This window comes from Patiria miniata, unplaced genomic scaffold, assembly GCF_015706575.1.
Source record: "Patiria miniata isolate m_02_andy unplaced genomic scaffold, ASM1570657v1 HiC_scaffold_4, whole genome shotgun sequence".
In the NCBI taxonomy this organism is placed as follows: domain Eukaryota; kingdom Metazoa; phylum Echinodermata; class Asteroidea; order Valvatida; family Asterinidae; genus Patiria; species Patiria miniata.
This window is the reverse complement of record NW_024037071.1, coordinates 2,777,644-2,794,991: the sequence shown is the minus strand read 5'-3', so window position 1 is coordinate 2,794,991 and position 17,348 is coordinate 2,777,644. Positions and strand designations below refer to the sequence as shown.

General features: G+C 46.6%; 5 protein-coding genes across 5 annotated transcripts; 4 read left to right on the top strand and 1 right to left on the bottom strand.

Annotated features, from left to right (window-relative positions):
- The first annotated feature begins 215 nt into the window (after nt 1-215).
- Nucleotides 216-5,398, top strand: LOC119740054 (metabotropic glutamate receptor 3-like). The gene is made up of 2 exons (XM_038215255.1): nt 216-2,514; nt 4,847-5,398. The coding sequence occupies exons 1-2, from the start codon at nt 481-483 to the stop codon at nt 5,396-5,398; spliced, it is 2,586 nt and encodes an 861-aa protein (XP_038071183.1). The 5' UTR covers nt 216-480.
- A 286-nt stretch (nt 5,399-5,684) lies between these two features.
- On the top strand, nt 5,685-6,983 carry LOC119740053 (beta-1 adrenergic receptor-like). The gene has a single exon (XM_038215254.1). The coding sequence runs from the start codon at nt 5,717-5,719 to the stop codon at nt 6,953-6,955; it is 1,239 nt and encodes a 412-aa protein (XP_038071182.1). The 5' UTR covers nt 5,685-5,716; the 3' UTR covers nt 6,956-6,983.
- A 416-nt stretch (nt 6,984-7,399) lies between these two features.
- Nucleotides 7,400-8,626, top strand: LOC119740052 (muscarinic acetylcholine receptor M5-like). The gene has a single exon (XM_038215253.1). It carries the CDS (start codon nt 7,400-7,402, stop codon nt 8,624-8,626), a length of 1,227 nt encoding a protein of 408 aa, XP_038071181.1.
- Nucleotides 8,627-9,796: 1,170 nt separating this feature from the next.
- Nucleotides 9,797-14,511, top strand: LOC119740155 (antigen WC1.1-like). The gene is made up of 4 exons (XM_038215365.1): nt 9,797-10,317; nt 11,727-12,050; nt 12,556-12,915; nt 13,040-14,511. The coding sequence occupies exons 1-4, from the start codon at nt 10,212-10,214 to the stop codon at nt 13,705-13,707; spliced, it is 1,458 nt and encodes a 485-aa protein (XP_038071293.1). The 5' UTR covers nt 9,797-10,211; the 3' UTR covers nt 13,708-14,511.
- Nucleotides 14,297-16,830, bottom strand: LOC119740156 (serine/arginine repetitive matrix protein 1-like). The gene is made up of 4 exons (XM_038215366.1): nt 16,467-16,830; nt 15,795-16,124; nt 15,361-15,681; nt 14,297-14,736 (listed from the first exon to the last, which is right to left on the bottom strand). The coding sequence occupies exons 1-4, from the start codon at nt 16,704-16,706 to the stop codon at nt 14,518-14,520; spliced, it is 1,110 nt and encodes a 369-aa protein (XP_038071294.1). The 5' UTR covers nt 16,707-16,830; the 3' UTR covers nt 14,297-14,517.
- Between the last annotated feature and the right edge of the window lie 518 nt (nt 16,831-17,348).

Genomic DNA, 17,348 nt, shown 5'->3' with positions numbered 1-17,348 from the left:
GGGTGACGTCGGTGCTTTTAGTCCGCAGCATATTACCGACCCCATTTTGATCACTCATTTGCCAGTCCGTGGAGACGTTTACGGGCAATCGACTGCCTTTATAAGTACAGGGTGGATATAGCTTGCACCTCATATTGCAAGGCAGTTGAGAAAAACGGAAATCCCTGCGTGGACTATAGGCCGAAGCGTTTATCGTACATTCACGAACAAGACACTGATGTACAATGGTGTAAATCTTTTTGCGACACCGCAGGAGGAATACCAAACAGAAGACAGTTTTCAGACAGCAAATGTCACTTACGACCAGAACGTGCTGAATTTATTTTGAACTCGTATTCTCTCGGCTATCCAACCACTTTGCCTGCTAAAATCCACAGGGTACATAAATTATACCTGGATTTTGCAACAAGGACGTGAGGAGTATTCGTCGCCGTCTCCAGATTGCCAGTTCGTTTCATTGTACATGTACTAGGATTCGTCATGTCGAAAGCAGTTTTCTTGTGGATTGTTCTCCCCCTCTTGGCAGAGACTATCGTGCCGACAGTTGCTTATTCTCAGGCACACAGGGCCTGCTATTCATTCACGAAGCCCGGAGATGTGATCCTCGGCGGATTACTTACGGTGTCCCCCAGCTCAGCTAAAAATCTGTGCCACAGTAAGATTAACACCAACTGGCTGATCAAGAACGCGTTGGCTATGGACTTCGCAGTTGAAGATATCAACAAGCGGCGAGACTTGTTGCCGGATGTTACCCTGGGCTACGACCTACGGGATGATTGTTCATCTGAGGAGCTCTCCCTCTGGCAGACGCTGACCCTTGTAAGTCCGGATAGTCCCACGACTTTCAAGGATCTCTGTTCCCTTGAGACGCCCCGCACAGGTCCAGTGGTTGGCCTGGTAGGCACCGGCTCTAGCGAGACCAGCATCCCGGTCAGCCAACTCGGCCAACTGTTCGAAGTGCCGGTGGTGTCGCACGGAGCGCACAGCGATGAATTCAGCGACCGGGAGAAGTACGCCTACCTCTTGAGGACCTCCACGCCGGACCGGCTGCGGGTGGAAGCCATTCTGGATATCTTGGAGCATTTCGGGTGGGTGTACGTGGCCTTACTCTACTCTGCCGACAGTGAGGGTATCCACGGGGCCATGCAGTTCGAAGCCTCGGCCGCAAAGCGCAACGTGTGTCTTGCTATGTCCTCCTACGTACGGGACTCCGCATCCGAAGAGGACCGCAACGAAATAGTGGCCAAGATGTTGGAGTATGACGCTTCCACAGTCATTGTCACCTTCCTTGGTCGCGTTGACGCCCTGGACATGTTGCAGTCGTTCAGGGAGGCGGGCTTGACTCACCGCTACATCTGGGTCGCCGCCCAGATATGGGAAAATCTACTTGACAGGCAGGACCTACACGAAGTCACGAGTGGTGCGATCTTCCTGAAGTTCACCAACGAACCAGTGCCCAAATTCAAGAATTATGTCTCGTCTCTGATCCATACTCCGTGGGAAAATCTGAGTGAATGGTCTCAGGATGCACTCTGCAGTGATAAGGACTTCACAAACTGCTCCAGTCTTCATAAGCTGTCACTGGGGCATTCTCTTCTAGGTGAAGAAACGCCAGTCGTGAACGCTGTGCGAGCATTTGCCCACGCCATACACGCTTACATCGAGGATGTATGCGCTGGTAGGCCTAACTGCATCCACAAGGAAGGCATCACTGGACGCCTTTTGTTGTCCTACCTGAAGAACGTGTCTTTCCCCGCCCCAGGAGGGGAATTCTCTTTCAATAGCTACGGGGACGGAGGTGGGGCATACACGATCAACAACTACCAAGAAGTCGACAGTAAATACACCATGGTAGACGTCGGTCACTGGAGCTCATCCACCGCTGGGCTGTGCCTGAACGAAACCTTGATGCGTTGGCAGAATGGGAGCAGGGAGATACCCCTGTCCAACTGCCGCGAGGTCTGCCAGGCCGGCTATTTTTCAGTACCACGGGGGAGGTGTTGCTCCGGGTGCCACTCATGCCCAATCGACACTATCGTAAAGGGGAACGATTGCGAACGTTGCGGGCAGACGGAGTGGCCGGATCCCTCCCGCACCCAGTGTCGTCAGATCGCCCCGACTCCGATGGATTACGGGAACCATGTGGTCATCTTACTGCTGACCCTGTCCGGCCTGGGCATCGCCCTCTGCGCACTGACCGCGGTGCTGGCATTGGCCTACCGGAACCACGCCCTGATCAAATGCTCCAGTCGCGAGCTGATCTGCGTCAACGTCCTGGGTCTCACCTTGGCATTCGTGACGGGCGGTTTGATTCTCCTGCCCCCGGTACCTACCACCTGCATCGTCGCTGAGACCGGGATCGCCTTCAGCTTCACCCTCAGCTTCGCCCCGACTCTCCTGAAGGTAGTCCGGATATACAGGATCTTCCAGGCGGGGCGGCGGTCCGTGAAGCGGCCACGCTTCATCTCACCGAAATCTCAGATGACAATGGTCGTCTTGTTTGTGTTGATCCAGGTAAGTGCATATACAACCTCTGTTTATTATGATACGTCTTCTCACCCCTGCTATCCACTACAGGAATATAGGATTATTTGCGTTTCCTTTCATTTTTTTAATTTTTCAATTAGCACCACTCAAAATCCAAAGAAGAAGCTTCAAAATCGAATGGAATTTGAACATTTGATGTTTAATTTTCTTAAAATGTTGCCTGGATTTTCTGAAAAGATGCATAATCCTGGCCCTTAAATTCAACATGGCGTCACGATTTTCGAATAAATTCCCACAAGGTGAACACACTATTCGGTAGGGTTAAACATGACGAGTACAACATCACAAGTAAAGTGTAGCTTATTAGAGGAAATTTTCGGAATTTATAAACCCCGAGAGAAGGACTTTTTTTCGGAACCTTTGTGTTTTTCACAGTACAAAACCAATGATTTGAGTGTCAACAATAATGTCTCCCTCAACGTCTTGTTCAATTGTTTATTATAACTGAAAAGCAACCCAAATTTAGGTACTTCTCCACCAAGATTTTATAAGAATTGTTTACGATCCCGCAACCTTAAACCTGTGTAAAAAGCAATTCTCTTCATATTTTGCTTTCTATAGAGGGCGAGGGGGTTGAAGTAATTCCATTTTCCCGTACGGACATTGATAATAAATTGCATTACAGTTGGCTTTTTATTAATGATTACTGATGAATCAACACACATCATATTATTTGGAATCACGACCATGCACGATTATTTCCCTAGCAATATTGACAACACGATTTCATTTCCTACAAGCACTCAACATGCGTCCGTTCCTCCTAAGTTTATGTCAATGAACAAGACAGTGAATCGTGCGATTGAGGTATGCCGTTTTGCTATAGAGCGGAGGTAATTTGTTTGGGCGACCTATAGGCACTGGCTATTGGGCGCATGCGTCATACGTAATGGCAAACGGTCTTTGGATCTGCTTTTCTGTAAAGAAAACAATCAATTTCATAATTAAGTTGACAAAAGTCCTATTGCGCCAAAAGGGTCCTTGTATTGTGCCTTAATATGCTCTTTGCCCGAAGTGAAAATCTTACGTTGAGTATAACAGTTGACAAATAACCGGTCACTTTACGGAGTGATAACTATTACTGAGTAATCGGCAATCGAGTCATTGAAGTTTGTGTAGTTGCACGGGGTCGATAGTGCATATAGAACTCGTAATCAATTAAATTCGATTGATGTGTTTACGAGTAGGGAAATCTTGCCAGGCAGTGTGGTAAGTGATGATTTAGAAACATGCTGTTAATTATTGACCCGATGCAGCCAAATAATCAAGGTATAGATTTTAACCAATGCAAAATTAGCTTAATGTTGCAAAATTGTTCCTTAAAAATAAAAGGACAAGTAATAGAGGCTTTACTTTTGTGGTAGTTCCATTGTAATACAATTGTACTAATGGACAAAACACGTTCTAGGTAGTGGTATATTATGGGGCATATGTAATATAGAGTAGCTGTGCGAATGGGTTGTTAATAATGAATGAATGAAGGAATGAATTTCACCGCACTGTAAAGAATATACTAGTATAATCACCAGAACACGGTTCTCAAAGACCTGAAAGATTAATAGTAACACGAACGCGCCTACTAGACTCTACATGGTAAACAATATTGCGCCCTTTCGTGTTTTTTTTTTTGGTTGGTTAACTCTCGTCTCATGTCCTTAAATGCCTCGAGCGCCCTCTGGAGACAAATTGCAGTACGGTCGGCCATCAAACAAGCATTGGCGACGTGACGTACATCGACGTCACTCACTTCAAGTCACTTTAGGGTCACCCACGATCCTTTTTTTGTCGCCATGACAATATTTGGTGAGATTTGATTAGATGGAACGCGTTAAGTCCTGTGGGGCCGAGCAAAATGGAATATGTCACAGAAAGGGTAGGCCTATGTGCATACAAATAATCGTGTGGGTTTTTTTGTACCCAACTGCAGCAATTAGAAAATCACTATGCCTCACGTATTCAAACAATTGTGTTTATGTTTGCCAAGAGCAAGACTTGAGATCCCTTGTGAGAGTTACAATTCTATGGATTCCTTAGTTTGAGTCCCCCTCGGAGACTTGAATTCTAAGGCCCTTGGTTCCCGACAGCCATGGAGTAATAGAGCAAACAGAAAACACTCAATTCATTTTGGAAAGTATCCATCAGTTTTAATCACCCAAAATGACATTTGGGAAGTGCCTATAATCTTTCAATCCTCATAATGGATATCAATTGGACTTTAGATGGCCATGGTTCAGCATTATGTTCAACACACACAAATAAAGTACTTCCTAAACCGTTTTACCGTTTGTTTTTCATTTAGGTTCTGATAGCCGCAGTGTCGATTCTTACCAGCCCCTCCAAGCCAGAGACTCTCGCTAGACCGAACGCAAACGGCATGATGCACGTGGTGGAACTCTTCTGCCAGTTCGGTGTCGGTTTTTACGCCAGCGGCCTGTACAACCTGCTACTGATCTTGGGCTGCTGCCTGGCCGCCTTCAAGGCCCGGAAGGTACCCAGCAACTACAACGAGTCCAAGTTCATCGCGGTCAGCGTCTACTCCACCCTGGTGCTGTGCCTGGCCGCCGTGCCGGTCTACACCACGGCCGTGGACGTGCTGCAGAAACTGGCCACGGTGTGCCTCGCCGTACAGCTCAACGCCTACCTGACGCTGGTCTGTGTCTACCTGCCCAAGCTCTGTGCTATCCTCTCCGTCAAAGAGGGCGGGGTGACCCTGACGGCTTGCAACACCGCTCCCTGCTCGCAGGCACCATTAGAATCCGTTCACCGGAACCTACGCTTGGTTGATGCCATTAAGGTTCACCCTATGCCATCCATTGACACGTCTGTCCCCTGCAGATCATCCATTATTTAAACAGGGGAAATGTGTACGAAAACACCGTTTAAGAAAAGAAACAAGGGGAGCAAAATGGAACAACCCTTGTTAATTGACATAATTATACTTCTACTATCGCCAAAAAAACGGGAAAGCAATTTTCATAAATGTCAATTTATGCGAGACGCACTTCAGAGGCCTAAGTCAAGTAAAACACCAAATAATCCACTGTTACCTTCCATCGCTAACTGACCCGTACTATAAAAGCATTGAACTGGCGAACTCGGGGCTGCAGCTATAGCTACGAGTATAAAGTTACAGCGCAGTCAAACAGCATGATACACCAATGATGCAGGCATGGATGCATCCAGTGCGCCGAACGTGACAAGGCTACACGCTGACGGAGCTTTTGCACTGGACAAATCACTATGGTACAATCTGAGTTTGATCGTGCTGATAGTATTGGGATCGGTGGGCAACGGTCTGTGCTTCTATGCTGTGGTTAGATACAAGTTTCTACGGACGGTGCCAAATTTCCACGTCACCTCTCTGGCGGTGTCGGACCTGTTCGTGTGCGTGTTGGTCTTGCCCCTGACTGTCTATAACGGGCTCAGGACAGGAGAATGGAACTTGGGCGGTTTCATGTGTCACCTGTGGCCTTTCTTCGCCTCCGTGGGATCCTTGTCTTGCAAACTAACGCTGTGCGTGATTTCCGTGGACCGTTATCTGTCGATCGCTGCGCCCGTCAAGTACTTGAAGTACCGTAAACCTCGGATAGCGCTGGCCGTCATCACCGCGACGTGGCTGGCTGTATTCGTCACGTCCTCGCCTTTAATTTCCTTGACTTCGCGCTATCGCGGAAGCGAATGTTTTCCAACAGAAACCATCTTTGACATCCGGGCCACCTTGGCTGTATGCTTATTCGTGCTCCCCACTTGCGTTCTGGTGGTTGTGAACGTTGGAACGGCTCGGGCTATTTGGAAGATCAACCGCCCGCGGCGAATTGGTCCTGGGAGAAACCCAGATGCGCCTGGGATCGGGAATGTCCCTGCACCAAATCAGCGTGATGTCCAAGCGAGCGTGTTGAAAATGCAGCAAAAACGATCAGAGACGCCGGGTTGCAGCACCCATAGGTCTACGCCCATTAGGTACCCGGCTGGCTTGGAAGCTGATGACGCCACGATGGCAAACATCCCCGGTCCATCCTCCTCCAAAGAGCCCCAAAGAGTCGCTTCCAGTGCCGCCGTAGCTGCGGTCACAGTTCATGTCAACCGCCGTCAGCAGCGGGACACAGACCCACGCCCCAATCAGCAGCCGAGGATAGAAGACATCTTGGCGGCCCGTAGGAAAACATCCTTTGCAGTGATAGCCGTAGTTGTCGGCTCTTACATAGTCTGCTGGCTGCCTTTCTTCAGCATCATCCTGTACTCCAAACAGCATCCTGAGGTCTACCAAACCCCAGTTGCTCCCTGGCCGCTGGTAGCTAGCCGATGGTTAGGCTTTCTTAATTCCACCATCAACCCAATCATTTACGCCTCTATGAAGAGAGACTACAAGCGAGCCATGAAGATGATGCTTCGGTGCAGGCGTGCCTAAATCCGCACATGCGCAGAAACCGAAACGTTGCGACATGCCACAAGTGTCACTCTTTGCATATACATGTAGCAGCTAGAAACCACGAACTTAAAACGCGAATTGAAATTAAATTTGATATGATAAGGTTACTTGGAAATTTCGATGCAGAAAAAAAATCCGCCCAGATAAAATCATGGCGGTCATTGTGTGCGAGTCGAGTAATAATTGATTGCGCTTGCTTCCCCCTCCCCCCAAAAAGTTTTTTAGATCTTAGCTATAAACTCTGCAGGCGGCAAACGTCATCGGCTGTATGAAAACCATGCTAACGGAAAGTGGCATAAGGGCCATTTGACGTCCAATATTATAACATTCTTCGCAATGCTCGCTCTGACGTCATCGTTTGAATGTATATAAAAACACCCGCCGCGTGAAACGGAACTGTCATTCAGCTGTTGAAGTACAAACATGGATTCATCGAACTCTTCACTCATTGTGTCAGGCAGCGAGGCCTATGAAGCTTTTGCACTGGACAAATCATTATGGTTGAATCTGAGTTTGATCGTGATGATAGTGTTGGGATCGGTGGGCAACGGTCTGTGCTGCTACGCGGTAGCAAAGTACAAATTTCTGCGGACGGTGCCCAATTTCTATATCACCGCCCTCTGTGTGTCGGACCTGATCATGTGCGTATTTGTTTTGCCCCCGATGGTGTTCAATGGATTCCACGAAGATGGCTGGGTCTTGGGGAAACTCATCTGTCGTCTGTGGATTTTTCTTTTTTCCGTAGGGGCCATGTCCTCCATACTGGTACTGTGCATGGTTTCCGTGGACCGTTACCTGTCGATCGCCACGCCCGTTAAATACTTGAAGTACCGTAAACCTCGGATAGCGCTGGCCGTCATTATCGGGGGCTGGCTTGCAGTGGTCGGTATATCGGTCGTCTTCACCCGACAGGCTTATCACGCTAACGGGTGTTATCTTGGATCACCGACTGAGCCATATCGACGTCTTTCATTATGTATGTTCTGGATTCCCACGACTATTCTCGTGATCGTGAACGTTGGTACAGCTCGGGCCATTTGGAAGATCAACCGCCCGCGGCGAATTGGTCCAGCAAGAAACCCAAATGTACCCCGGCCAGCCCCAGTACACAATCAGCGTGATGTCCAAGCAGACGTGTTGGAGATGCAACAAATAAGATCTGACATGCCCAGTTGCAGCAGCCGCAGGTCTACGACCATGAGGCACCCGACTGGCGTGAAAGCTGATGACGCCACGATGGCAAACATCCCCGGTCCATCCTTCTCCAAAGAGCCCCAAAGAGTCGCTTCCAGTGCCGCCGTAACTCCGGTCACAGCGCCCGTCGACCGCCGTCAGCAGCAGGACACAGACCTACGGCCCAATCAGCAGCTGAGGATAGAAGATATCATAGCGGCTCGCAGGAAGAAATCCTTTGCAATGATTGCCGTAGTTGTCGGCTCTTACATAGTCCGCTGGCTGCCTTTCTTCAGCATCATCCTGTACTCCAAACAGCATCCTGAGGTCTACCAAACACCAGTTGCTCCCTGGCCGCTGGTAGCTAGCCTATGGTTAGCCTTTCTCAATTCCACCATCAACCCAATCATTTACGCCTCTATGAAGAGAGACTACAAGCGAGCCATGAAGATGATACTACGGTGCAGGCGTGCTTAAATCCGCACATGCGCTGAAACCGAGACATTGCGACTAGTGCCACAAGTGTCACTGTTTGGATATAGCAGCTTTTAAAAACCAAGGAAAAACGCTAAAAAAATTTAACTTGTGTTACTGATATGATAAAGTTACTTGGATATTTCGATGCAGAAACAACACAAAAATTAGCCCAGATGAAAGCGTGACGGTCACCGTGTGCGAGTCAAGAATTTGATTACGCTTGATTTTTGTTTTAAGATTAATTTAAATAGATTTTATTTTAATTTTTCTTAACCATACAAACTCTGCGGGTGGCAAAACGTCATCGTCTGTGCGGAATAAGGCCCGAGAAAATCGCGGCGATGAGTCGCACAGGCTGTACAGGGCGAGTAAAAAAAAAACGAAACCCTAATGTTGGGACCATTGTTTCAGGGAAGTTCTGCATGAAGCACTTTCAAAATCTAGGATATGAAAGCCCAAATCATGACCTTTCTTTTAGTACAAGAATGATTCAAATCACTCATGTACTTTTTCAAGTCACGGAATTTTAAACACAACCACCGTTTTAAGGTTCTGTCCACGGATCGCAAAAAAGTTCCCTGTTCTTTCAGCAAAACGAAAACAAATCACATAGGGATGTGTGTGAATTGTTTTCGTTTTGTTGAAAGAACGCACACCTTTTTGGTGATCCGTGGACAGAACCTTAAAACGGTGGTTGTGTTTAAAATTCCGTAACTTGAAAAGTAAATGAGTGATTTGAATGATTCTTGTATTAAAAGAAAGCTTATGAATTGGGCTTTTATATCCTAGATTTTGAAAGTGCTACATGCAGAATTTCCTTAAAACAATGGTCCCAACATTTGGGTTTCGTGTTTTTTTACTCACCCTGTACTACCGCGGGCTGAATAAGCCCGTGATAAGCCCGTGATTAAGCTCGTCGTTCAGCCCGATAAGGAAAAGTACGTTTAAAATTCATGGCCCTTCCCCTCCCCCGCAAACATTCGTAAAAGGACGCTTTTCATCTTATATTCGTCGGAGACTGCGATATAATTTTGTTGTTTTGTACAGAAGCGTGGATCTAGGACAGACCTCAAAATACAGCGTTTTGTCCTAAGCAAATATGGCCTGAAATCAACATATTAAATATGAAATAATCATATCACGGTCACTTTCGATGACAAGCACTTCAGACCTCCAATAATAACGGGTCAACAAATCACCAGGAAATCTGTGTCTTGAAAATAACATAATGTTGACTAATTATTTCGATTTTATGCTTTACGGAAGCTGAGAAAGGCCATTATTATCGACGTAATTGATCGAACATCTCGGTAAAAGGTTTGCATCGATCTTTCACAGTATGGCCGCATGATAATATGGGTGGGGTAATGCCACAGATGCGATTACGTAAGAGTCACCGCGGAATCAGAGTGTTGAAAATCAAGTGGGAAAAGTGATTTTCGTGTTGATGTAGAGATGGTGCACGCGGAGATGCGCACATAGGCTTAAATCAAAATTTCATCCCCACTGAGTTCATTCCGTTGAACTGGAGAAGTGAAGTTTTGCGTCCATTCCTGGAAGACTTGAACTGACTGAGGTGGACGGAATGGTGCTAGTGCTACGGGCTGACGGGCTACTGAAGTTCCTTTTGATGGCGACGTCAGTCGGTCTGGCACGGTGTGTCAGCTTCGGCACATCGGCATCCAATCTCGGTGAGTTGCTATTAGGAGTTGTGTATTGCAAAAGACTTCAATGTTGCAATGGCGTCTTTTTTCTCAGGCATTTCAACTTAAAAACGGGCTCATCTGATGGATAGTTTTCAAGAATAAATCGTATGAAACTGCATTTGTTTGAAACAAGTTCATACAGGCAAACGTTCACAGGCTGCACTTCGTTTAACGCAAGGGGCGCCGTTCATAGTAATACTAAGTTTTAATTATTAAAAAGATAAATGTTAAATAACATGTCCTGTACACAACCGGATGTATAGACCCGAATCCTGTAGTTTCTATGGTGCAATAATAACGCTAAATTTGAATTAAAATAGGCCCCCTGTTCGCCATCTGTCCTTTCTTTTCTTATTTTTCCACCCCCTCTCGGGGGGGGGGCCTGGGGCATCAAGGCCCCCCCCCCGGATTATTTCCTTCTTTGCCAATGTTTTTGCGCTAATGGCCAACACTCCACCATTCCTTTTTTTCTTTTTTTCTTTTTTAAATATTATGAAGCTTTCGGTAATTGGACTCATATTTTGTTATTATGAACAACTTTTTCAACTGATCTGAGCTCGTGCGAATCATTAAAACGAGCAGCAACGAGCGAGCTGAATGCCCCTAATGACAACCATTAGGCTCCCAAAATAATGCGTGGTCATTTTGGCGGGCATTGTACTCAGCTAGCAGAATCAGTAAAGAGTTCGCAAGAACCAAACGACACCGGGCGTCTCTCGTGCACTGTGTGTATTCAAAAGCTGATGCTTTTTTGTGCATTACGTACTTACTCTGTAGGCCTTCAATGCAACATGGATTTAGCGATACTTTCACGTCATTTGGTGGCATATTGTGCGATCGATATTGCTTGCTCGATGTGCTTAATGCACAGATTAACGACATGAATACATCTGAAGAACATAACTCCTATATGTTGCAATATTTCTTAACAAAGCTATAACATGGGGCTATTATGTGACCTTATATGTTCCGTGTTGGCTTTCTCCTGCATTCTATAAAGGCAGTCATATTTGAAAATAAATTTAGGAATTTTAGCGTTCCATTTATTTTTGACCGAATTTTTACTAGTATAATACCATTCAAGTCACCGGCTGAGGGGGGGGGGGTTCGATTGCTCCACCCCTTACATTTATATCATTTGTCTTGTCGCTTAAAATCGGCAAAGAGGATCAAGTGAACAGCGCCACCCAGGGGATGTTGGTAGAGGGGATAAGGTGACATCACAAAACGGTCGTTAAAAAGGGTACTGTAGGCAGAGGACACCGTAATAGCGCCATTTATCTAAATACACAAAATGCGCACATGTCAGAGATTGAGACTTATACAAGTCATTTGAAATCTCCCTTTTTTGATATTTTAAGTAATTATTTTCTTCGCACTCTTTTTCCAATAAGTTGGCTACCTGGGCGGTGGTGCGGCTAGGAACGAGGGCTGGCTCCAGCTCTACGTAGACAACCAATGGGTTACCGTCTGCAACCGCAACTGGACCTACGACTCAGCGGATTACACCTGCCGTAGGCTAGGCTTCGACGGTGTCCGACCGGACGGCTGGGGTGTGCACCTGGGCGAGGGTACCGGCCCTTCGTGGTGTCTCGACGGCGGCGATCAGGGAGACTGGGAATTGGTGCCGTGTCCTGTTGACGGCGATGACGTGTGCACACATAGTGATGACGTCGGCCTGAGTTGCGTATGGGATCCTGAACCTGACGACTTCCTGAGTAAGCCTGTAAATTGTCTGTGCGTCAACAATCGGTGTGTTCAGCGCAAATTTGGACCTTGCACAAATTGATTGCCCTTAATTCAATCGACCTAATTCATAGGCTAACCAACTCAGGAATAAGGACAACAGATTTGCGCAAGTTTCAAAGTTGCGTTGAACAGATGCATGGTGACTTTTAAGGGAAGAGTAGGCCTATGTGCGATAACTATTTGATACCAAATAAAACCACACGCACATTCTCCTGAGAACGGGACGCGCACAATGTCGGATAATTAGTCGGGAAATAATTCGCACCATGCACCGGTTCTTTCAAAATTCAGTCTTCACAGATGAGATTGAGTTTCACAAAAAAAATTCTCTGGTTTTTCATGATAACCTTTTTTTTTATGAACTCTTTTCATATTCGTTGTTTATAAAAAAAAAAATTAAAAAATGGGCTGGAGATGGAACTTCTTTTTTACCACTTTACTCACTGCTTTATCTCCTTTGCCGTTTTTGGACAGATCGCCTAGGCTACATGTTTCGCCTCACAGGCCCCGCAGTGGGCCAGGGCGAGGGCCGCGTGGAGGTATTCTACGGCAGCGAGTGGGGCACCGTCTGCAGCCGGGGCTGGACCCAGTACTTCGCCGATGCCGTCTGCAAGCATCTCGGCTACCGAGAAGGCGTGCAGGACGACGGCTGGATGCTGCCCGCCCAGGAACAAGGCAGCGGGCCCGTGGTGTGCGCCGAGATTTTCTCGCTAGGGCTGTGCCCGGCCGCTGGCGGTGTGGAGGCGGCTGGGGAGGCGTGTACTCACTCGCACGATGTGGGAGTGAGATGCCGGCAGGAAGGAGACGAGGAAGATGGTATCAATTCGGGAAGAGGTGAGTCTAAATTTGTTGGAGAGCACGGACGGTTCATGTTTGCCTGTACAAATTTCGAACCAATACAGTCGCAAGTATAATAATTTACCCATAATTTTGACAGCATTCTTTCCGTTGTATACAGACATGGAATTGGTTCGGTTGGGGATAGTAGCGGCCAGCTCCGTCTTGGTCGCTGGCGGCCTGTTCCTGCCTCTCCTCGCCTGCTACCTGATGGTGAAATCACCCGCCAGGAGGCTCAGCGAGGACCTGGAGAACCTCATCCAAGCCAAGGAGGAGGAAACGCCTCCAGAGGGGGACGGGCTGGAAGAAGTAGGCGTGGCCACCGAAGGAGAGGTGAACGAGGGCTACACAGAGGAGGATGAGAGAGCTGGTGATGGGAGTCTCAGGGAAGAGGTCAAAGGTCAGGCATCGGATGCCGACAAGCACGAGGAGGAGATTAACAGTACCACTGGCGAGGCAGAGGAGGCGAGTGGTGATCCTGGCTTTGACGAAAGCACAAGCGGCTGCAAGGAGACTAGTGCGGCAGTAACCGTTAACGATGTAGATGATATCGAGACTATAGGTGACAACGATACGATGGAACCACATGAATCAGCCGAGATGACCCAAAACGCCGTCAACCAACAAGACAAGGAAGGCATCAGCCAAGCAGAGGAATCTCCTACCCTTCCAGCGGAGGAGAGACCACAAGACTCACACGACTACGAGGTTTTGAACGAGGCCAGCACTCCAGAGAATTACGAGTTTTCCATGCACGGCGAGCATGCACTCGACTCCGTATATTTCTGAACACTGCAGCAAGTTGAAGATTTTGTTGTTGTTAAGCTGAGATACGGCGTATCAAAAAAGCGGCTCGAATGTATCGCAACGGATGCAAATTGCATTGAAGATATCTGGGACTGCATGTCGATTTTTAGCGACACCAGATGTAGCATGTAGCTAGATTACACGTGTCCTCTTCTGATTTTTCATTTTGCTTGTGATGTATTCGCTAAGTGATCACTGTTCACAACTTTGTCATTGTGGTATTAGCATAGAAACATTTTATTCTCAAGTTTTTGCTATTGGACTGAATGCGTGCCTTTCATCTTAGATTATTTCAAGTGAATTTAACGTTGGACCTGACGAGTACAAAATAATATATGGAATTTAACGATATTTCCGGGGTCTATACTTATTTCCAAAATTGATTGATGTCATAAAACAAGTGTAACTGTTTTATTAAAACTAAAATGCGGAATTAAAGGTTATAAATGGTCCGTATTTCTTAAATTGATGTTTACTATATGTAAAATACTGGTAACTCATAGATGACAATAGAATACTGAATGTGGTTAGAGTATTTAAATAAAGGTTGAATAATGTGTCACCTCAAACATTCCGTGTAAGACAATAATATACAAAAATGTATAGTTTAATTCTTTCTTAGAAAGGGGAAATGTCTTAATGTTTGTCAAACAATATTAGAAATAGTGATGAATTATGAGAGTCCGATGAGCTCATTTCGGATACTATTTTATGATGTGTATATCTGTTGCGATTATAATCACAATAAATTAATACAGGACTATATCATACAATGAGTACAAATTACTCAAACTAGTTCAGCTTGATTTTACCATTGCGCAGACTCATATCGCAGATGGTGGGCGTGGCTTCAGCTAACTGACGTTTGAGTTTCCTGGCAACGGCGATGACTGACACTGCATTTTTCGAGGAACGGGGCGCCCCCTGACGACGTCTGTGAACGGTTGGCAGGGCAACTCTATCGCGTTTCCCGGATGCAGCTCGAATGGCGTCCAGACGACTCTTCAGATCCTAATATTTCAAAAAAAAATCAAAATGTCGGGGAAATGTGTGTCATAAATTTTCCGTCGGTCTTAAAGAAATTCAGGAATAAATATTACAAGTCAAGATATCTTGTCAAAATGGACGGACAAGAAGCGTGAGAAAACCTCAAGTCGGGGAGAGCGATAAGGTCGGCACACCATAATAAAGGTGACCCTCTTAAGCTTGTATTCCCAAGAACTTTGTGCAAATATCAAGCTTAAATCTACAAAAAAATAACAAGCTTAAATCTACTGGTACATTATTAATATTAGGTGTCATTGCACTTGGCATTCAAGCTACGTTAACAGTGAAGAAAATTGAATAATTACTCAAAAAAATCGAAACCTTCCAGATACTGACAAAAGCTCACTTAAAATTACACCAAAAAAGCTTGTGTACGTCATCATGAGAATTATAAAACCGCATCATTTGAACCTTTAGTTCTTTTGCAATTTTATCACTTTGCACTTTTTTGCGAAAGGAAAAATAACGTTTTTTAAATTGTCTGTGAGCCTTTTTGACAGCAAGTTTGTCGTACATCACGTACAAACATAATAGTAGAACTTGTCCAGAAAATCAAACGACCGATGCAAAACTAAAAGTTGTACTTACTGTCAGAATGTCATCATTTCGACGATGTCTCTTGGCAGAAGGACCGTCATTTTCCTTCGGTTGGTTGCGCCCCGATCGCCGGCGTTTGGTTCCAGAGCGGGACGCCGGCACCCTACGAGGCAGGGGCTTCCGACCCGTCGATTTCGCTCTCAGCACGGGCGAAGAACGGGCCCTCTTACTCGGCGGGGTGGTGGGCGTCTCCGGACTAGAGCAAGGCGTGTTCGGTGGCGGCCGTGGCTGGGGGAGCATTTTGCGTTTCTTTCCTTGTGGGTGGGCGGTGTCTTCGCGTTGGCTTGAGTCTCGATTCGATAACCTGATACTCTGTTTAAAAAAAAAATGATAATGATAGTGAAAAAAAACATAAGAATATAATATTCTTTTATTAAATCGAGTACCGGAAACCGAGGATAGTGCATCTCAGCGAGACTACCTACCCGTGCACGAGTACCGGGAGGCCTGCTTACAAGGCTGTCAGATGCGCTGCTGTCCCAGGATCGTTCTCGCTTCTTCCCGGTCAAAGAGCGGAGCGAGTACCGCGTCAAGTCACCTGCGAAGGCTATCCGACGGCGGCCTGGTGACCGCGGCACAGTCTTCGTCGATGATGAGCTCCGGAGAAAATAGTGAGACGAGGCGGGCAGTGAGGACAGCCTGGTGAACGGCGGGGTTCGGCGGAGCTTTGGGCGTGAGCTGGCGCTCGTTGGACGGGGGCTGGGTTTCTCTGTGGTTGGTGGATGACCCAGGGTTGTTCTATTTCTCAACTTGAACTGAAATAAAGAGTCACCGTCAGAAGGGTAGATGGGTTTGTTTGATACAAAAGAAGGGGATCAATTTCGACAGAGATATCAGTCAAATATCAAAGTCATAACAAAGGTAGGTCTACTTTTGAAAGTATGGTGCTTCATATAACTGTATCGTTGGCTATAAAGGTGTAACTCGTCTTCTTTATAACACGGTTGGACTGAAGAACAGTGACATAATTTTAGGAAAAGAACTAAAGCAATGAACTTGCCCCAGCAAGTTGTGTAAAGAAGCACATCCTTGTGTTAATTGTGCTTGTTCTAATTTTCTTTCTTTGGTATTTGTAATTAATACATCAGAGAAGGTACCTTATGATGACCTCTCGCCCTTGTAGACCTCCTGACCCCTGACACGGAAGTCTTGACTCGACTTGACTTCAGACGATGTACGTGAGATTTCCGGGGCGGGGATTGCTTAGCGCGACTGCGCGATTGGCTACTCGCACGAGAACTTTTGGTGGGCCCCGCTTTGAGACCGGCCGCGGAAGGCGTGGCTGACGAGGAACGCCCCCTCCGCCTTCCTGCACGCGAGGCCTTCAAGACAGTCATTCTGGTTGGGTCACGAGGAACGAAAGTAAGCTTCACTCCGTCACCTTGCCCCACCGTACCAGCAGCGACTCTGACTTTTTGCGCGATTTTTGTTTGTTTACATACAAAGTACAACAAACGAAGTTTGTAGCATTGTGACGTACAAATTCATCACATCCGCGATATGCGCGTGACGCCGCACGTACAGAACGGTTGGCGCGTTTTGCACCTTGGTACCATAGATATAGAACGTTATATCTATGCTTGGTACCACGTTGTGTCGTAAATCGGACGCGAGACGCGGGCGCTCGTTTCTATGGAATCACAAGGCATATGGAACAGATGCTTCATCCTCCAAGAATGAAAACACGATGTACTGTATACTCAATCGTCAGCAGGAAGGCAAGAAGTGCAATAAGGGTAAAGCTTTTGATATTGTGTCATTTGCCTGACCGGGAATATTTATTTTCAGTCCAGTTATATCAGAATACATCCACATAAAAACAATAACACATCTTTCATCTTTCGAAATTTTGGTGAATGGCGATTTTGGCGAGGTAGTAAAACGAATAATGAATTGGCATAAATGTAACTACGGGGGTGGGGGTGGGGTGTGGATGTGCTGCCCTCCCCCTGTGGATATCAGGTTCCCCCCCCCCCTCC